This window comes from Bombina bombina, chromosome 5 (genome assembly GCF_027579735.1).
Source record: "Bombina bombina isolate aBomBom1 chromosome 5, aBomBom1.pri, whole genome shotgun sequence".
Lineage (NCBI taxonomy): Eukaryota > Metazoa > Chordata > Amphibia > Anura > Bombinatoridae > Bombina > Bombina bombina.
Genome location: NC_069503.1, coordinates 211,123,711 through 211,145,753, shown reverse-complemented (window position 1 = coordinate 211,145,753; position 22,043 = coordinate 211,123,711). Strand labels below are relative to the sequence as shown.

The 22,043-nt window shown below is 36.0% G+C and overlaps 1 protein-coding gene and 1 long non-coding RNA gene across 2 annotated transcripts in view; both read right to left on the bottom strand.

Annotated features, from left to right (window-relative positions):
* Nucleotides 1–21,810, bottom strand: part of PFKP (phosphofructokinase, platelet) — a 146,069-nt gene extending 124,259 nt beyond the window's left edge. The window contains 2 exon segments of the mRNA XM_053713842.1: nucleotides 8,202–8,275; nucleotides 21,441–21,810. Coding sequence (XP_053569817.1) covers nucleotides 8,202–8,275; nucleotides 21,441–21,546 — 180 coding nt within the window. The 5' untranslated portion in view covers nucleotides 21,547–21,810.
* On the bottom strand, nucleotides 1,160–3,334 carry LOC128660174 (uncharacterized). The gene is made up of 2 exons (XR_008402512.1): nucleotides 2,735–3,334; nucleotides 1,160–1,449 (listed from the first exon to the last, which is right to left on the bottom strand). It is a non-coding gene; the product is annotated as an uncharacterized LOC128660174 (long non-coding RNA).
* Nucleotides 21,811–22,043: the final 233 nt, after the last annotated feature.

Below are 22,043 nucleotides of genomic sequence, written 5' to 3'. Positions count from 1 at the left end.
TGTGATCACTGCTAATACAGTGATCACCTGGCTATTAAAACTTATATAGGGACTTTAAGGGGCAGTCTATTTGAAAATGTATATTGTTTAAAAAGATAGATAATCCCTTTATTACCCGTTCCCCAGTTTTGCTTAACCAACACTGTTACGTTAATACAATTATTACCTCTGTGATTACCTTGTATCTAAGCCTCTGCAGACTGCCCCCTTATCTCAGTGCTTTTGACAGACATGCTTTTTAGCCAATCAGTGCTGACTCTTAAATAACTCCACCGGAGTGAGCACAATGGTATCTATGGGACACACATGAACTAAAACTGTCTAACTGTGAAAAACTGTCAAAATGCACAGAGATAAGATGCAGTTTTAGAAATCCGTTTGAGCCTACCTAGGTTTAGCTTTCAAAAAAGAATACCAAGAGAACAAAGCAAATTTGATGATAAAACTAATCTGGAAAGTTGTTTAAAATTGTATGTCCTATCTGAATCATGAAATTTTAATTTTGATTAGGCTATCTCTTTAAATTTAAAGTGTTACAGCCACAGAGACCTCCTTCCTAAAAAAATGTTTTATTTTTTTATCATTTTAAAAAAATGTTTGCTTTTTATGCCCCCAATACGTTGTTGGAAATCGCAGTCGATTACCTTTCCAACGGTGTGTACTGTAGGTTTTTAGGAGTTAAGGGAGCTGAGATTGAGTGCGTTTTATAAGCCCCCCATCTAGCTCCCTTCTCCTATTTACTGTGTCTGTTACTTACAGGGTTTCCAGGTCTAAGTGCTGAGGGGGCCATGATCAGCTCTGAAAGCACCCCCATCCCACTGGGTGATGACACGTGGTCGTTATCTGCCATAACAGCATTGTGTGGATGACGACCACATGTCGCCGTGAGCAGTTAAGGGGCCACAGAGATATAAAACCCCAAAAAGGCTTTTGTGATTCAGACAGAGCATACAATCTTTAAAAAGTTCCCAATTACTTCTATTATCAAATTTGCTTTGTGTCTGGAACACTACATGGCAGGAAATAGTGCTGATATCTAGTGTTCTTGCAAATGGATAACATTCTTGTACAACTGTTGCCATATAGTTATCCAGACACATGCTTGCTCTTGAGTTGAAGTCCCTGCTTTTCAATAAAAGATACCAAAAGAACAAAGAAAATGTAATAATAGAAGTTTTATTTTAGGTTACATCTTCCTTTAATAGAACAAAGATTAAAAGGACATTGTACTGTAGAATTCCCTCCCATCTAATAGCTAAGAAGCAACTTGTAAACATCTCAATACACTACAGGAAGTAAAATGTATTCTATGAAAACTATGTAAATGAGAGACAGCAGCAGAAATCAACCTCCCAGTGGAAGAGAGAGGCCAGTCCATTTAAAAGGTGTTCCTGCAGAAGCTTTGAATTCAATGCACTCTTACCAGCTGCATGTCTGACTGCATAGTCCCTTTAATTAATAAAAATAATTACAGAAAATGTGAAGCAAGACAGGGAATCTATACAAAAATAAAAAAGATAATCAGTGCGCCAACGGTCAAAAGACTATTGTATATATAACAAAAATAGTAATATCTGAACTAAGTGACTGTCAGAGAACACTTAATATAAGAAATAAAAATAAAAATAAGTTATAGAAAATTCATTATCGAATAAGTTATAAATAGAAATGAAAAACAAAGTAAGAGTCATATGGTGGACAAAGTTATTGTGGTATATAGATGAGGCAGTCTCAAACAGAAAGTACTATTAAATCCTATAGTAATATGGATAATATCCAAATCTCAGGTGGCAAGCAGCTTCTTCAAACGATTCCTGTTGGTGACCCAGGGCGAGTAACTAGATAGATAGTGAGATAAAAGAAGGCGCCAACATAGTGCAGAAATCAATGAGGTAGGACACGCAATACATACAAGTCAATAATACTCACAGGATTTCAGACACTTGATAAGTGTCACAAGAGCCTCCTGGACCCTCAGAGTCGTCCAGCTAACTTCCACTTCAATGTGGTAGGATGAATCCGCTCGTATATACCGGCTGTAATGGCTCCAATGTTGGTCTCAGCTCCCGACTGTGTTGCAAACTCACAAACCTGGTAGCGGGCGCGGCTAGATCCCCCGTGCTGCTAAAGGACCGATGATTTCACTGCAATCACTTGGCTTCCGTGAGTTCACTAGACTACTTTGAGTCCTTTAGCTGCTGCAGCTAAAGGACTCAAAGTAGTCTAGTGAACTCACGGAAGCCAAGTGATTGTAGTGAAATCATCGGTCCTTTAGCAGCACGGGGGATCTAGCCGCGCCCGCTACCAGGTTTGTCAGTTTGCAACACAGTCGGGAGCTGAGACCAACATTGGAGCCATTACAGCCGGTATATACGAGCGGATTCATCCTACCACATTGGAGTGGAAGTTAGCTGGACGACTCTGAGGGTCCAGGAGGCTCTTGTGACACTTATCAAGTGTCTGAAATCCTGTGAGTATTATTGACTTACATGTATTGCGTGTCCTACCTCATTGATTTCTGCACTATGTTGGCGCCTTCTTTTATCTCACTATCTATCTAGGGAATCTATACACTGTGCATCATTTTCAGTGGAGTAGACAAGCACACATTTTGAAACTTTTGAGAATAGCTAAAGAAATTCTTCATTGTCTATCCAGCATTTAAAAGCATTTGAGGATTTTTACATAAAAATAATAACATTTAGTTTTGACAACCTATAACTATTTTTCTTACAGTAGAATGTACTTCTCCACCCTCCTGCAGTTTTAAGGAATATTCTAATTTTGCTTTGGTCTGCGAGATTTTGTGCGCTGAATCCAGTGGACTGGTGAAGAAGCTGACTCCTCATTGGGACTGACAGCAATGTGAGCAAGCACAGGACAGCTCTACAGTGTAAAAAAATTTTATACATTAATTCATTCATTGGTTCTGCTCTCCCCCTCAAATCCTGCTTCTCTTAGCTATATACCATCTACAGAATTTGTCCTTTTCTCACAAATGGCATCACATAAATATAAACCTACTCTCTCATCTGTCCCCACGGCACACAACTAGTAACTAATCCAAGTATTTGCCATTCCTTGCTGTAATCCAGTGTTAATTTTGACAACAAATTTTGATTTAGTCTCAGTTTTAGTCTTTTGACTAAAATGCAATTTTAGTTTTAGTCATATTTTAGTCATCAGAATTGTTTTAGTTTTAGTCTAGTTTTAGTCGACTGAATCTCCAGTAGATTTTAGTTGACTAAAATCTAAGGGGTTTAGTTAAAGTGTAATGCATTATTTAAGCATTTCTCTATAATTTGCAAACTGATTATATACTCCAGGAGTAAACATAACACCTGTTAATATTTATGGTATTAAGGTTTAAACATGCAATACAGACACAGATTTAGCCGTTGTGATATGCAACATCTTAATTAAACTTAAAATTAAATAAAACCAAGTTTCATAAACAAACAGAAGTGCAACTTTAAAACATAAAAAAACAAAACTGTATTGCACATATTACCCAATATAAAAACTTTAACAGTTCTCTGTTAATAATTAAAACAAGTATCAAGTAACTCAACACAACAAAAAGTTTGTGCAGCTAGCACAGGCACAGCATAACTTAAACCCATACTCGTGGGTTATTCTTATTCCTATAGGAAGAATCAATTGATTGTTCACAGATTCAAAATAATTTCGGCAACGATATTTGCACTACTCTAGAACTTCCAAACTCATTATATACTCCTGGAGTAAAGGTTTATTAACCTGTTTTTATTTATGGTATTAAGGTTTGAACATGCAATACAGATTTAACTGTTGTGGTATATAACATGTGTTTATTTATCTTAAAATTTAATAAAATTAAGTTTCGTAAATTTGACAAAAGAGCAGTAATTAGATATGGATTGATTATAACATCTTGCATAAAATATTTTTGTCAGCAAATTTTAATTTAGTTTTAGTCATAGTCTTTTGACTAAAATATCATTTTGATTTAGTTTTAGTCATAGTCTTTTGACTAAAATGCCAATTTAATTTTAGTCGTATTTTAGTCATCAGAATTTCTTTAGTTTTATACACGTTTTAGTCGACGAAATTAACACTGCTGCAATCCATCAATAGTGTCTCTGCCAGACTCATAACTAGCAATAACTAGCAATAACTAGCAAATTTATGACCAAACTACAGTATATTTCCACTATTTTCCACATATATTCTTCCAACCACCCTATTTTCTCTATCAGTGATTTATATTGACCTCCATATCATCCTCTAATTTGCAAGATGGTCCAAATTAAAGTGCATGTCCCTGATTTTGTCACAGGTTCTTTTACTAGGAGCTGGGGCTATACTCAAACTTGGCCCAAAAATGGCCAAACTCTTCCAAATGACCTCTCTGTCCACATCAGAGGTTCCCAGAATCTGCCCTTGGACCGCAAATGCAGAGCCTAACCTCAACATTACCAACTTCTCTTGCCTCTAATAGTTCTCCTGTCTGCACCTACCCTGTGTAATTCTCTATCTCACTCTTTGACACTGTTTCCCACATTTCATATGTATATCTATAAGTATTTTTATTTGTACAATGCTTTCCATGATCATAGCTGCAACAATACAAGTACAAAATGAATGAGCACACTTAAAGGGACACTGAACCCATTTTTTTCTTTCATGATTCAGATAGAGCATGGAATTTTAAGCAACTTTCTAATTTACTCCTATTATCAACTTTTCTTCGTTTTCTTTCTATCTTTATTTTAAAAGCAGGAATGTAAATCTTAGCAGCCAGCCCATTTTAGGCTCAGCACCATGGATAGCGCTTGCTTATTAAAAGCCTCACATTTACCCACCAATAAGCAAGCATAATTCAAGTTCTCAACCAAAAATGGGCCGGCTCCTATGCATCACATTCCTGCTTTTTAAATAAAGATAGCAAGAGAAAGAAGAAACATTGATTATAGGAGTAAATTAGAAAGTTGCTTAAAATTGCATGCTCTATCTGAATCATGAAATAAAAAATTTGGGTTTAGTGTCCCTTTAAGCAGAACACAAAGGATATGAAGTCCTTGTCCCTGCTCTAGTTGCAGAAAGTCCTCTCTGAAAATGCATCTACTCAAGGGTAGCTTATCACCTACTGTCTGCAAATTCCACAACCCCATTCCCTGCCAAAATAACCATCCAGCTGGCCCTGACTAATCACTAGCAATTCAATTAAACCCATCAACCAGGCAATTCCCACAAAGTTTTATCTCATTAAGTCCTAAAGTTCTAGACATGTTTGCACATGTGCAGCAACTCTCCTTCAGATAACTACAGTGTAACCTAGGTTCCATAATGGCAGCACCCATATGTATTTAGTTGGAATGTAAAGTCAACATTAAACTTTGATGATTCAGCCAACTTAAAGAATATGTCCAATTTACTCCTATTATTAAGTCTGCTTCCTTTTCTTGGTATACTTTGAGAAAAAAACTAGGCAGAATTAGGAGTGTACCTGTATCTTTAGCATTCTATTGTGGTAGTGTTTGCAACAGTATAACATTTGTAATAAACACTGTTGAAAGCAATGCTGCTAAACACACATGCACGCTCCTGAGTTCCTATGAAACTTAAGTTCTCTTGATACCAAAAAAAAGGAAACAAACTGGAATTGGAACATTTCTTAAAATGTAATGCTACACCTGAACCAAAATTTTTTTAATTTTTACTTGACTGTCCATTTGAAACATTAAACAAACTAATTTACAAAGTCTTACAAATCATGTCTTTAAAAGAGTGGATTGTAAAAAGATAATATTTTAGCACAGAAAATTAGTTATTATTATTGTAATTATTATTTTTATTATTATACAAACTAATTATAATAATTGTAATCACAGTAATATTATGTAGAGCTGAACAAAATGATACTTTAATTAATAAAACATTTCCACAATAATGACATAATCTAATACATGAGACATTTACATAAAGATACATATAGAGTATGTACAGAGCTTAGTACTAATCATGTTCCTGCACAATTTACAAACACAATGAAGCATACTGTATTTGTCAACTTAATTGTTTTGTTCTGTGTTTTAAATATAAATTAGAATGTTTCTAAGTTTGGTTATGATGTAGTTTTGGTGTATGTAAAAAAACAAATAAAATTGTGTTTATTAACACCATGTCCAATACCACATGTAAGAATTCTAATGAAACCATGATAACACTATTTATGTGTCCACTGGTGAAAAGTATTTGTGGATATGTAAAGGTCAAACCTCTTTTGAGCAAGAGTAATAGCACAAGTGCAGTCTATTTTCAGAAATCTTATGCAGAGGTCCAAATACAAAATGATATGCAAACCCTTTTCTTTGTATTTGTATATAGACAAAGAGATATCACACCTATATAAATGTGGTATACAGGTATACCTCACTTTACAGCGCTTCACTTTACAGCGATTCGCTAATACAGCGCTTTGTGGAGCTGAAGTTCAACCTTCAAGGATTTTAAAACAGTGCTGTAATCATTGTGAGATTGCAAGAAAAGTGACTGGCACCATTTTGTTATGCTTAGTTCACTCTGTTTGCAGCATTACAGTGCAATCTGTGCCTCAGTGCTATAGTCTGGCAAATTTTACTACAGTAATTGTCACTATTTTACAGGTACAGTATTTATTGAATACTAATTGAATACTTGCTGTGCTAGTGTTAAACTAAACCTAGCACTATTGTACCCCTAATATATGTTAGTTCAAACAAGTTTTCAAGATTTTAAACACTGAAAAGAAAGCTAAAACTGCCTTGTTTCACTTTAAGGCGGTTTTCACTTTACAGCGGGGCTCCGGTCCCTAACCCGCTGTATGAGCGGGGTATACCTGTATATAGTAATCTATTCAGCTAAAAATAAATGACCAATTAAATTACTTAGGCAAACAACAGACTAGATTCACTAACTTTTTAAACAATTCTCCAGTGAAGCAGATTACACCAGTTATATCCTATGGAGTATATTTACTGTGATAATAAGAGCTCCGTATTAGAATAACTTAATGATTGAATGATTTGTCTTCAGTCTTCACACTTTATACATCTAAATGAGTAACCTTTTTATGAACTGTAAGAATTATTACTGATACAAACGTTCTGTTATCCTAGGTAGCTGATTCGCTAAACTAACTAATATGTCAGGGTGTCTGCACTACTCTGCTGCAAAGTTGGATTTTCTTGCTGAAGATTTGTTATCAGCGTCTACTAAAGGATTCTGTGAATGCAGAAACAGATATTATATATATATATATATATATATGTATTTATATATATATATATATACTGTATATATATACTGTGTGTGTGTGTGTATATATATATATATATATATATATAAATGTATATATATATATATATATGTATGAAAACACAGTAGGCCAAAAATCTAATTTCCACACTTGGTTGTGCCTCCCATAATTTGCTGTTTCTGTTGAGTTAGTATTACACCAGCCTGTTAGGGGAGGGCTTGAGTCACTATGTTTAACCACTTCAAAGTCAGCTGCTGTATATCGTTGTTAAAAGTAGGGATGTCACAGGATACGACTCTAAATAGCACACTGATGATTTATAGATCTGATCCTAATATTTAACACCTAATAGATCTTCACAACTATTTACTCTCAGAGAAGGATCAAATAGGTATGTTTCTGTGACATTTGGCAATATGTCACAGTAATCTATCATTTATGTATCTATCTCTTTCTATTCTATATCTGTTTCCATGCCTATCTGTCAATACATTATAAATGTATCTGTCTATCTTTGTCTGTCTAAATGTCGGACTGGCTGTCAAACTGAGCTCTCGTGATGAACAGCCAACAACAAGGTTTCCTGGAAATAACACGCTAGCAGATGTAAATGTGCACATAACCCAAAACATAGCTTTCATTACAGTTTGTGAATGGATATATATGTGTGTATAAAAATTATGGCCATTGATAAAATGTCAAAGAATGAATTTGACACCAAATTGGCAACCCGTATGAGGTTTACATGCAAAATACACAGATCATTGATGATTTTTCTTTCAACAATTAACATGTAAATTCAGTAGGCCTGAACTTTGTACATAGGTGGATATCTTCTCGGTGCCACAAGGAAAGGTTTTATGATTAAATTACATTGAAATAAGTGTGATGGATGCCAACAAACAGTGTTGATAACACTTACCTCATAAACGAAGTACACTTTGGCTCCAACATAGATTCCCATACGCACTACTGCACGGACAGCTGCATTCATACCTTTGGGGGAAAGCGAAGCCATATTAATGCAATCAAAGGATTTGTTCTTGAAATATATTCTATTAGTTTAAGAGTCAGGAATTCCATATCTAGATTTCTAAAAACTCTCGAATAGAGCATGCAATTTTAAACAATTTCAAATGTACTTTCATTATTAAAATATGCATAATTTTTATATACTGTAAGCACACTTTCTGAGGCACTTGCGCTTACTGAGCATGTGAAAGAGTTAAAAGTATACATGTATAGGCAGTAATAGGCTGATCGCTGTCACATGATACAGGGAAAATGGAAGTAACTCTAAAATTTGTCAGAAAAAAATCTGCTACTCATTTAAAATTCAGACTAGGGACCCAATCCTCAACAACTCGCAAGCATAGAAAGTATCAGCTTATTTTATTGAGCAGAATATTGTAATACAAGTGTCTTTCTGTCATATAAGGAAAATGAGGTTACTCTCCTTAATGAGATACACAGTTATCAAAATGTAAAAATGCCCTTTCAAGCATTCCTTGTGGGACCCTGTAGTACTGACAAGGCTTCTTGCAGCATCTCACCAGAGAAGAGAGCTTTAGAAAACCAGCTCCTAAGCGTTCTACATAGTCCTTTTTATGCATTTGTTGATTATGCAATGCTACTGTATGTGGTCATTAAATGTATCAGAACAACTTGCACATCAAGAGTTCACAAAGTAAAGCAACTTTATTCATAATAAAGTAAGAGCTAGATCGCATTTCATTTGTAATCTTTAGAACTGTTACCGACAGCATGCATTTCTAAATTTATATAAAAATTATTCTCAAGCTTATCTTTGCTTTCAACCATTCTTTATATCTAGTATTTGTTGAATGCTTAATGTCCCTTTAATGTTGAAAAGTGTGACATTTAGGGTTATTTTACAACACACTGGTGTACAATGTATTTTCATAATTTGTAAAATACTCAAAGGATTTGAGTTTATATCAACACTAAAACAAACAAAAAAATCTCGCAAGTATCTGAATATTTTACTATAATTGACAATCAAAAAATATCCAGTTGTCTTATTTACCCCAATACCAATATTATAGATGTGAATAAGATAATTATATTAGTCTGCAGATAATTTATTATAATTTAGTCATTAGTCATTTATTATTAATACTATTATCTCTTACAATGTGACTGTTCTTGTTATACAAATGGACTTTGAAACTTTATTATTTTCTTCTTAAAGGGTCATTCTAATACAAAATTTACGTTCTCTAAATTGTTAAAGCATGTAATATGTTTGCATTACTTATCCTAGTTTACTATCTTTTTACTCCCACAAAACGGGTTAAACACATAAGCAAGGGGTAGCTCAGAAGCCACAACCCAGTTTCAAACTGCAACATTTTTCCTCACATAGGACCCGATTCTTTAAAGTTCTATGGGCTGGTGAGATTCTATAAGAATGCTCAGCAGCCCATCTTTTTTCCTGGTGGAATTATAGAAAGTAACTTTACCCTGCGTGGCTGTGTCGCTACGGGGCGTATACTGCATTTTCGTATGGGAAGTAGATGTATACATTACAAAAGTACACAATAAAATAAGTAATTTACAAATCATGCAAAATGAATAATTGAACCATTCACACAAAATGTTTTGATGTAAATTAGACAGGAATAAATTGTATTAAACATGCACAACGTAAACCGTAATTTAAGTATATTGGATGGGCAAAAAACACAAAGATAAAAATCATACTTATAAGTACAAAATACAAAGTGTAATTGTTGGGTTTTTTTGTAAAATGGGCTGAACATGGGCATTCCATATGCGTATTTAAAATGTTCTATCAAATACCAGTGCAATTCTATTAGATGTGTGAACGAAACTGGCGAATGCAGAAGTAGGAGGTTATTTTCGGTATTTGGCTCCATGTAGAGCCGAATATCCTCTAATGCAAGTGAAACACACTAAGATCCGTTCAAAACCAGGTATTAGAGTGTTTCACTTGCATAAGAGGATATTCAGCTCCGAAAAGAGCCAAATACAGAAAATATCCTCCTACTTCTGCATTCGGCAGTGAATGAAACTGCCGAATGCACACATCTAAATTCTATAAACATTTTAGCACTACAGTTCTCACTGTTTCTTCTCGCAAATTGAAAGGTAGCAAGTTTTGGCCCGAAATACTCAAAACACTAATTACTCTGAAAGGAAAACCTATGCATACGAAAATTACAGAAGTGTATTTAAGGTACAGTACACTGAGAACAGCGTATTTTATTTTGTATTAGGCGTAATATTCAAGTTTACTCCCTCTGTACGTCTCCCTCCATTGCAAACTTCTACCTAGCAGAGAGCTCTTATTATTTGTATGTGAGACATCTCACCACTCCAAGGACAGCCCTCTTTTTTTATAGAATTCCATGAGGGTTGCATCTGTGAGTGTTGGCATGGAAAACCATGCCTAGACCAGCGAACGTTATAGAACCAGGCCCTAAGAAATGACAGCAAGGAACCCATATATAGTATTCAATAAAGGTGTAAAAGAGAAAATACTGATAGCCAAAACATGTAACCAGCCACTAGTGTTAAAAGGTGCCATCAATGATATATAAGGGGTCAAGTGATTTAATCTATTTATTGAATATAAAGATCACAGAATATTTTAGGCAGAACAGAAGCAAACAATGTCAATGTAAAAAACGTCTGTCATTGGAAATTTCCAAATGTTGACATTAATGGATATAACATGTAACATATTAGGACAAGTAATAATTGCATATAAGAAAAGTTATCACTTCTGATCCAAAGAGCAGAAGTCATCTTTTTGGCACATCGAATTAGAAGCACGTATTGCCTATATGAATATTAAAACTCGTGTTTTATAGCTATTAGGTAATTTAAATGCTCTGTATATTTTTGGAAAAGCAGTGACTGTAAAATACTAAATTTTCTCATGTCAACAGCTATGGCAGCCAGATGGTTAATTTACATAACCAATAACTAGACAGTACCAAGCAGAGCAATAAAAACAGCCAGGGGGTTTGATCCAGCAATATAGTTATGTTGTTGGGTGGAGTAATAATTCCAGCTGCTTTTTTTTATATATATACCATAGTTCCACCTTGAACCCTCTCCATCTTCAGATCTATGGCTAGCTTTACCCTAGTGACATCTAGATATTGTTAAAATAGTTAACACCCCAAGCTGCCAGGGTCGCTAAGCCAAAATTCTGAAACAGCAACATTTTAATGTCCCTTTTAAAATATAGACAATTAAGTGTCAGAATAATAATAACGCAACCTAATATCCATACTGTGCATTTTAGTATAGTAAAGATGTAGTAATCAATAAATGAAAACAGTTTAGGCTTTGGCTTTTTATTTAGTGATCTTCTGGGGAAGCAGCTGACAGTTTCAATAAATAACTGAACAGACAGATATCTGCTCCGCCCCTGAACTCTGTGTGCACCCTTTATAAAAGTGCATACCTCATTTGTCCTAATACACACAAACACACATACACACACATACACAGGCACATACATACATACATACATACACACACACACACAAACATACACACACATACACATGCACATACATACATACACACATACACACACATACATACACACACACATACACACACCTACATACAAATACACACACACATACACATGCATATACATACATTTACATATAAACACACATACATACACAAACATACACATGCACATACATACACACATACACATAAATACACACACATACACCCACAAACACACACACACATATACACACACACACACAGATTTTTATTAGACAGACATAAATGTATGTATATAGATCTATTTATAAGAATCCAAAGAGATACAGTAGGTGCCAGATTCAGAAGAAATATTTTTGGAGCAGTGGCTCACTGGATTTGTCAAGCCTTGTCATACACCCCATGAATCATCATTTATCCATTTTCTAGTTATAAAGAGACATTTAATAAAGGTAGATTTAATTTCATACATTTATTAATAAAATTATCACTATACAGTACTATATATATTTAGCACTATATTTACTTTAGAACCAGCTGCACCATGTTTAACAGAATTCTCTCACCCATCACTTCCAGCCCTAAATCTCTGTGACACCCTTACACAGGTGCTCTAACACCCTAGTGCTACTTTAGGACAATCCGTGTTTTGCGTTAACAAACCCCCCCCCCCCACACACACACACACAACAACCCAAACACCACAGATTATTTTACGTCAAACATATCCAAACTTCTCTAAATGACATAATTCTGCCTCACATGCTTTATCACAGATATATTTCACAGTGACATTCAAATTTAATAAAACAAAAAAGTTCAGATTACAAGTGGCGCACACCTGATAACACACTGCATTACTTTGCATTCAGCCCCTTGCGATCAATAACACATGACCAGATATTACAAATTGTTGATTAAAATATTTAGCCAAAGCAATTTTAATGCCCCAGATATTTATATAGCTACTATATACTTTCAAAGGGAAGCAGTAGTAGCATACACAGAGTAAGCGTTGTACTCAAACGCAATCTGAAATAACCCTTTATCTTTTAAAACTATTGAAGACCATGCTTTAGGTTTAATGGAGGCACTCCAAGCTCCTTGGAAGGAGAGGAACTTGAACTCATTTTAGAGGTATTTTACAGCAAAAGCAGGCACAATAAATATTTCATTCATATTTTAATATTTTAATTTTTAGTAAATATTTTTTAGGGGAGATTATATTTTTTGTTTATTGGCCCTTAAACTGCTCTCTTGCTATTTTAAAAAAAAAACAATTAAAATGCTATAGAAATTAAAGGGGCAGTAAAGATCCTTGAAAAAGCTGTGTACAATGGTGAAACGTACGTTGGATATGGAGGGGAGAAAGCCACGAATAAGGGACTAACCCGGTAGACTATTGAAACATGTAAAGGACTCTGTAATTACATACTGGGGCTGTTGTAACTGTGGACACAGTTTGCATATTCATGTTACTGATGTTCACCCCAAAATAGTAGCTGTTTGCTCCCTAATACATTTGGTTTTAAATCTGTTTCAATAAATGTTTTGTGAAAAGATCCGGATTCCTGAGAGGATTACCAATTGAGCTTTTTACTTTGAGCTAAATAAATGTAACTCACAAGAGTGTGAGTACCGGAATCTGTTTAAAAAAGATTTGATACATTGTAACATAATAGTGCTATGATCCTTTGTTTCTATTTCTCTTTTTGAGGATTTAAGATTCTGGTGGATTTAATAAAAGGACTCATTGAATCCAATTTAAGTTTATATTGGTTTGACAATTTTATGTTTTGTGCACTGTGTAATATTTGAACACTATTTTTTATTATACCATTGCCAAAATGCAAGCAGTATGGATTGCATTTTAGTGCTCCACTTTAAAGGGATAGGAGAGTCAAAGTTAAACTTGCATGATTCAGATAGAGCAGGTCATTTTAACCCCTTGAGTGCTAACGACGGCTCTGACCCATCGCATAGTCTCCCACTCTGGTCCTACCTTGAGGGAGATCTGGGGGCTTCCACCCACTCCTACCCTGGCGATCGGGCCTGCATAGTGACAGGCATCGCCGGGGCTTCACGTTTTTGCGTGGTGACGTCACACGCAATGACATAATGACGTCACTGCTTAACTTTATTAAAAATGTACAATACAAAGTATAGGGAAAGGGGGCATACTGCTTAGACGCCTGTATCTCAGGCATCTAAGCAGCTACAGACCCACCCTTGGAAAGGTAATCGCCTAACCTTTCCAACGGTGTAAGTCTTGGGGATCTGGAAAAAAAAACTACAAAAGTTTAAAAAAAAATAATGTTTTTTTTTAAAAAAAACAAACCCTCAAATCACCTTAGCACCCAGGTGGGAAAGTGCTTAGCACTCAAATGGTTAAGACACATTTAAATACACTTCTGTTTTCAAATGTGCTTTGTTCTTCTATCTAAATCATGAAAGAAAATTTTAGGGTTTCCTGTCCCTTTAACCTGACCCATAGTGTGCTAAATATGTTCACTGGATTTTTTGTAAATGATTACATCAAACGGAATGGAAGAGAATAATCAACAGGAGTAGATTGTAAGCTCTTTGGAGAAGAGTCAGCCTCCTCTTGTATTCATTTGTTTTGTTTAGTCTGTTTTATTTATCTATATTCTTTTTTTAATATTAAATAGATTTATTATGTGACCCTAACCCTATGGAATTTTTCAATACTTTAGAAATAAATGTTATTATTAATAATCCTCACCATCACTGTCAAAGTAACTATAAGTGGTTCTGGGGCTTATACAGTAGTTGCCACTGAACCAACACCCCCATGGAGTCCAGTGTGATACCGTCACATTTAAAGGGATAGAAAGTTCAAAATGGAAATGTTCATGGGTAGATTTAATTTTTTTCTTTTCTTTATTCAAAAACAAACTTAACACATTACAATTTGGAATAATCAAATATACATTGCCAGTAACACTACACAATTAGTTCTGAAAGTTTATGAGGCAGAATATTATATCTCTAAACACAAATAGAAACAACAAAGAGCAATTTATTATATTTCAAGAGGAAATAAGACTTTGCAGGAGAAGGGAAAAAGACGTGTAGGGGAATAATGAGGAAAGGGAAAAAGTCCTATCTGACTCTATCAATATGACGAATTGTCAAATAGTGGAAAAAAAAAGACTCCAATCTGACTGCCAATATAACCAGATATCATATAGTGAGAGAGAAAAAAAGCTACACACTGTGAATTACGGAAATTACAGAGTTCAATCTGACTCTATAAATAGAAGCATGTCTTCAGTATACTTCCATCAGCAAAAATGATTCTAGCAAAAGTTATTACTGTTTTAAAGTGGCATACTCACATAGGCCGCATATGAGGCCAGTGCACCAGTATTTAATTCTCAGAGAATCTGAGCTTGAATAATGGTGCACGTACCATTACAGCATATGTGTGTATGCCGTTGAACAACATAACTTTTTACTAGAAGTATTTTTCCTAAAGGAAGTATACTGAAAAAATGCTTCTATTTCAAATTAAAAGCACTTATGCACATTTAGCTTTTGACCTTTGTGTAAGTTGAAGTGTAATAGAGGTTTATGTGGTGGTGGAAACATTAATATTGTGTTACATTATTATTATACTTCATTTACAAAGCACCAAAAAAAATCCACAGTGCTCTCCGTGGGTATAAATGATAAAAGTACAACAATGATACAATAGTTGTAAGAGACAAAACAAAATGTATCAAACAAATACAGGAGGAATTGAGGGCCCTATTCTCACAGGAACTTTCAATGTTATACATGCTATTAATGTTTATGTAAAATCTAAAGCTAGTTTATACCTGAAATCTAAGTATGCTCACTTTACTTTTGTACCACTGCATCCTGGTAATTACAACAGCATACTAATACAATATTAATGTATATTATATACCAGTAAATCAGGACACAGATAGAACTTCTAGGAGCCAGGAATGAGATACCTGCACAAGTCTTTGTGTGTGTGTGCATGTCCATGCATGTGTGTATGTTCCCATGGTTACATATTGATTAATGTTTCCAGTTCCCCATTACTGAAGATTGTGTAATTTGTTAATGATTCTCATTGTTTCCATTAAGAACAATGTAAACAAAAAGAAGATAAATCAATCTAGTTATACATCATTTTTATTTGCACACAGGGCCAACTTATGTTTTAACAGATGTTGTACCTGAAAGGGATACTAAACCCCATTTCTTTTTCTTTCATGATTCAGGCCGAGCATGCATTTTTAAGCTACTTTCTAATTTACTCCTATTATCACTTTTTCTTCATTCTCTTGCTATCTTTATTTGAAAAGCAGGAATGTAACGCTTAGGAGCCGGCCCATTTTAGGTTCAGCACCCTGGATAGTGCTTGCTTATTGGTGGCTACATTTAGCCACCAATCAGCAAGTGCAACCCAGGTGCTATACCAAAAATGGGCCGACTCCCAAGCTTTGCATTCCTGCTTTTCAAATAAAGATAGAAAGAAAACAAAAAAATGATAATAGGAATAAAGTAGAAAGTTGCTTAGAATTGCATGCTCTGCCTGAACCATGAAAGAAAAAAAAATGGGTTTAGTATCCCTTTAAAGATGTTATTTATGTAAAAATGATAAAGGTTTAGTATATGTGTCTATATATAAAATATTTTATGTCTGTGTCTATGAAATATATTTTAGTCACTGGCTCTGTTTTAAAAATGGAATATCTGCCAAAAATGTCTAATGATGAGACAGTAGTGCTATGTGCTATCCTTCCATTTGAAGGACAAAGAAAAAAACAAAAAAACAATATACCTTTTGGTAAAAGCAAAGGATAAAAGGTCTATTTATAAACTAGTGGTTGCTGATACAGACTTCCCTGCAAGCTCCAGTGACAGTGAACAATCCCCACCCCCACAAAGCTATCTCACTTCTAAATATGACCAAGCACATCTTGTGTCTCAAATGACCTTGGATGGTTAAACAGAGGATGGCTACATGAACGATGTGCACCTGATGCGCTCACATCACGATTTAAATGGAGCACTGACTCCCAGTGCTGTGTACACCTACCCTACAACTCCCAGAGGTATTTAAAGGTTGGCTTGAATTTCGTTTAGCTTACACAGCTCAATAAACTAATTATTAGAAGGCATTCAACCTCCTGTGTCCACTTTTTTTCTCATGTTGTTCCCTAGAAACAGCTTGGAGTGCAGCAAAAGTTTTCCCATTTTGCAATAAAGCAATGTATTGTATTTAATGTGATGTATTAGCATTTTCTCTAGGGTTTTTTCCCCCAGTGTGACTGTGCATGTGAATATATAAACCCCCCCATTTTTTAGCCTTGGGTCATGCCCTCTAAAATGGTCAGAAACATATAGTTTATCAGAAGCTGCACTGCCTGGGTGTTTACAATATACACCTGACTTGAATTGTTCTTATAGAGCATCTAGATGAGACAATAGATAGAACAGAAAGATTAAAGGGACATTATACACTCATTTTTTCTTTGCATAAATGTTTTGTAGATGATCTATTTATAAAGCCCATAACGTTTTTTTGTTTATTTTAAATGTATAGTTTTGCTTATTTTTAAATAACATTGCTCTGATTTTCAGACTCCTAACCAAGCCCCAAAGCTTTATGTGAATACCGTCAGCTACCTTCTCCAGCTTGCTGCTGTTTGTGTAAAGGGTCTTTTCATATGCAAAAGAAGGGGGAGGGGGGGGGGGGAGTGTCTTATTTGCCACTTGCAGTGGGCTTTCCAGCTACCTTTTCAACAGAGCCAAACTGACAGCTTCTAAGTAAGTTTTTAAACAGTTTTATACTGGATTTTTATATCAGTATCTGTGCATCTTATTCTTTATAGTAGTGTCTATTACATGCAGTTATATGAAAATGAGTGTATACTGTCCCTTTAAAGAGATATGAAACCCAAAACTGTTATTTCCTGATTCGGACAGAGCATGCAATGTTAAACACCTACCTTTTAAATTGACTTGTATTATATCATTTGCTTCATTCTCTTGGTGTCCTTTACTGAAAAGCATACCAAGGTAGTCTCAGAAGCAGCAATGCACTATGAAGAGCTAGCTGCTGATTGGTGGCTGCACATATTTGCCTTTTCAGCTATCTCACAATAGAGCATTGCTGCTTCTTCAACAATGGATACCAATAGAATGAAGAAAATGTAAAGGGATACTAAACCCAAATGGTTTCTTTCATGATTCAGATAGAGCATGCAATTTAAAGCAAATTTCTAATATACTCTAATTATCAATTTTTCTTTGTTCTCTTGCTATCTTTATTTAAAAAGCAGAAATGTAAAGTTTAGGAGCCAGTCCATTTTTTATTCAGAACCTGGATTATGCTTGCTGATTGGTGGCTACATGTAGCAACCAATAAGTAAGAGCTATCCAGGGTGCTGAACCTAAAATTGGCCAGCCCCTAAGCTTTACATTTTTTTCTTTTTAAATAAAGATAGCAAGAGAACAAAGAAAAATTGATAATAAGAGTAAATTAGAAAGTTGCATAAAATGGCATGATCTATCTGAATCATGAAAGAAACCATTTGGGTTTTGTGTCCCTTTAAATAATAGAATTAAATTAGAAAACTGTTTAAAATGATATGCTCTTCATGAGCCATGACAGACAATCTTTGAGTGGGTTTCATGTCCCTATAATTTGAAATGTCATTTAAAATGAAACAATAATGTAAAACTGTAAATAGCATAATTATTAGATGCAGCACAGATAGAAGGTTATAAAGATATTACATGATAGTACCAAAACTGAAAACTACATCAGAACAAGAGCCCATAAGATGACTAAAACATAGAGCACATAAAGTACAGATGATGAAATGAAGTTTCACCACTAGCTACTATTGATATTGGAAAGATAAATTTATTTAGATTCAGTCAGCAGAATGCTCAGACACACAGACAGGGCTGTAGCTAAGGAATGTATGGAATACCCAGGTATATGTGTGTAGAGGTGATTCATTATGAGAGCAGCAGGTTTTAGTTTTCAGTTTAGTGAGATGGGGAAGACATGATGCAGTTTCCTCCCACAATGTGACTCATAGGAAACCCTGCAAGGTCTGATCTTGCTGCTGCACGTACACACAGGGGAGGGGGCTAGGATGGGGGGGCTTACAGAGCAGCTGAAATCATAGTAGCGATGGGGAAATAGTGACACGTATGTGACAAGCGACAAAATGCTCTAAAACAGTAATAAAGTGAGAGGCATACTGAGGTATCAGGGCTGTAGAATATGGATTGTGCATCATAAATAGGACAACATGAAATATAAACATCCCAGAGATTAGAGAAGATGAAATGGCTGGAAATAATCATAGCAATGGTCCATATCAATATATATGATGGATGGCTCGATACTTATAGAAAGGTAAAAAGGTCTCTCATTATCTACAGGTTAATGTATGGAATTAATTAGTTATTAAAAAAAATGACAACTAATTAATGAGCAAATAGAGGGCAGATTATCGGATTATTAATATTAGGCGATTTCTAGACAAAATTCCCTGTTTAGTGGGAGGTGTAGGAAAAAAAGGCGGATGTGAATCTCTATAGTCACTGCACAGAACCCTGCAATGCAGCAGCATCAAGTCCTACAGATCCGCCTATTGTCACAGGTCAGCCGGTAACCTGCGTCAGTTCTGCTAAAGTTTGCGGAAGATCATTACTGAGCCTTTACAGATGGTGCAAACGTGATGATTCATAAGTCAATTAGAAATAACAATTAAAGGTGCCCCGACACCAAAGACACTAGTATAGCTATAAACTGCAAGGGGACATTATACTGTAGCTCTATAATAAGTACCAGGTCTGGGGACTATAACTTCAGATAAAGGCAGGGAATCCATATAAGAAATAATTAAATCAATCATACTTGCTTCAAAATGTTACTCTGCAACAAGCAGCAAGTGAAATAAGATCAAAGCTAGGGAAATATTATGTAAACCGAGGCACACTGTATGCTAGAAGTATATAACGCAAGGGACGCTGGGAATAGACAGCTATATAAATGAGGTGGAGGACACAAGACTAGTAATTATCTTACGTAGCATTTTGGATGAGTCTGATTTTAGGCCACTAGATAGGAAAGAGCACAGGGCAGTGATATTCTGCCTACACTGACACGGTGACACCCATGTACAGTGACAATCTGCCTAAACTGACACCCATGTACAGTGACATTCTGCCTACACTGACACCCATGTACAGTGACATTCTGCCTACACTGACACCCATGTACAGTGACATTCTGCCTACACTGATACGGTGACACCCATGTACAGTGACATTCTGCCTACACTGATACGGTGACACCCATGTACAGTGACATTCTGCCTACATTGACACCCATGTACAGTGACATTCTGCCTACACTGATACGGTGACACCCATGTACAGTGACATTCTGCCTACATTGACACGGTGACACCCATGTACAGTGACATTCTGCCTACACTTACACTGTGTCACCCATGTACAGTGACATTCTGCCTACACTGACACTGTGTCACCCATGTACAGTGACATTCTGCCTACACTTACACTGTGTCACCCATGTACAGTGACATTCTGCCTACACTGATACGGTGACACCCATGTACAGTGACATTCTGCCTACACTTACACTGTGTCACCCATGTACAGTGACATTCTGCCTACACTGATACGGTGACACCCATGTACAGTGACATTCTGCCTACACTTACACTGTGTCACCCATGTACAGTGACATTCTGCCTACACTTACACTGTGTCACCCATGTACAGTGACATTCTGCCTACACTGACACGGTGACACCCATGTACAGTGACATTCTGCCTACACTTACACTGTGTCACCCATGTACAGTGACATTCTGCCTACACTGACACTGTGTCACCCATGTACAGTGACATTCTGCCTACACTTACACTGTGTCACCCATGTACAGTGACATTCTGCCTACACTTACACTGTGTCACCCATGTACAGTGACATTCAGATTGTGCTGTTCCTAGAAGGCAGGGAACTGGGATACTGGTTATCATAGTGACACAAGGATTGTCAAGTCATGGCATAAGGATTGTCACTGAAACATATGACAATAGGAACACAGCTCACTGCATATATTGCTGTATCACTAAATATTGTCTGGTAAAAATAAGAAGAATCCTTAGACAGAAGTTAAAGAAAAAAAATGCTGAGCAAGAGAGTTCTATTATATGGGCCTAAGTACTGTGAATTTGAATATAACATGGGGATTGCACCTGTGTCTGAGATACTAGAATAATGGATGAGTGCTTCTATCTATTCTATTAATATAATACTGAAGTCTGGGTTATGGGTTCTATCTGGACCACTTGTAGAGTGAATCAGGCTTAATGCACCACACAATGAAGGCTGTGGGTTCTGATAAACTTGCACCATCTGACAACCATAGTCTGTGTCCCAGCACTGGAGAATCATTAGGTGGAACCAGTAATGCAGAACAGACCTAGCAATAATGTCATAGCCTGAGCGTTTGGTAACTGTCATTAACAACTGCAGCTAAGGGGTTAAGGAAAGGCCCAGCAGAGTGGTACTGGGATGTAGGGTGCAGCAATAACACAAACACGTTACCTTGAGCATCACCTCCGCTGGTCAGGACCCCGATGGCTTTACCGGCTCCGCGAAAGTTCTCAAAAAACTTCTTATCTGGCTGAGCCATAACTGCCGCTTGTGACATTCAGAGCTATTAATAAATACTCATATATTTACCTATAATTATATATATTACTATGATCTGCTTCTATATATCACTATGAAATATATATATGTAATTATTTACATTACAATAAAATCTCCTTTATATTAAGAAAATAAAAGACTGTTCTATAAATAAAAATAAATTAGATTTAGTGAGTACGGAGGTGCGGGGGCGGCTGTGGTCTCTTAGTACTTCGGTTCCGCCTCTCTCCCGATCCTCCTCTGCTTCTTCTATGACATCTCGGCTGCCGGGCAACCGTGCAGAAAAGGCTACAACAAACCACGCCCACTATACGCACATAACCACGCCCCTTTCGGCAAACTCATCAATATGATGAACGAGCAGCGAACTGGAAGGCTGCTGTTGATTGGTTGGGACGTCGGTCGGCTTGAGGTGGGCGGGGTTAGATGTGGCTGTTTCATGTCAGAGTCGTACGTGATATGTCTACGGTTTGGGGAATGTGAGCTGCTGCTTGC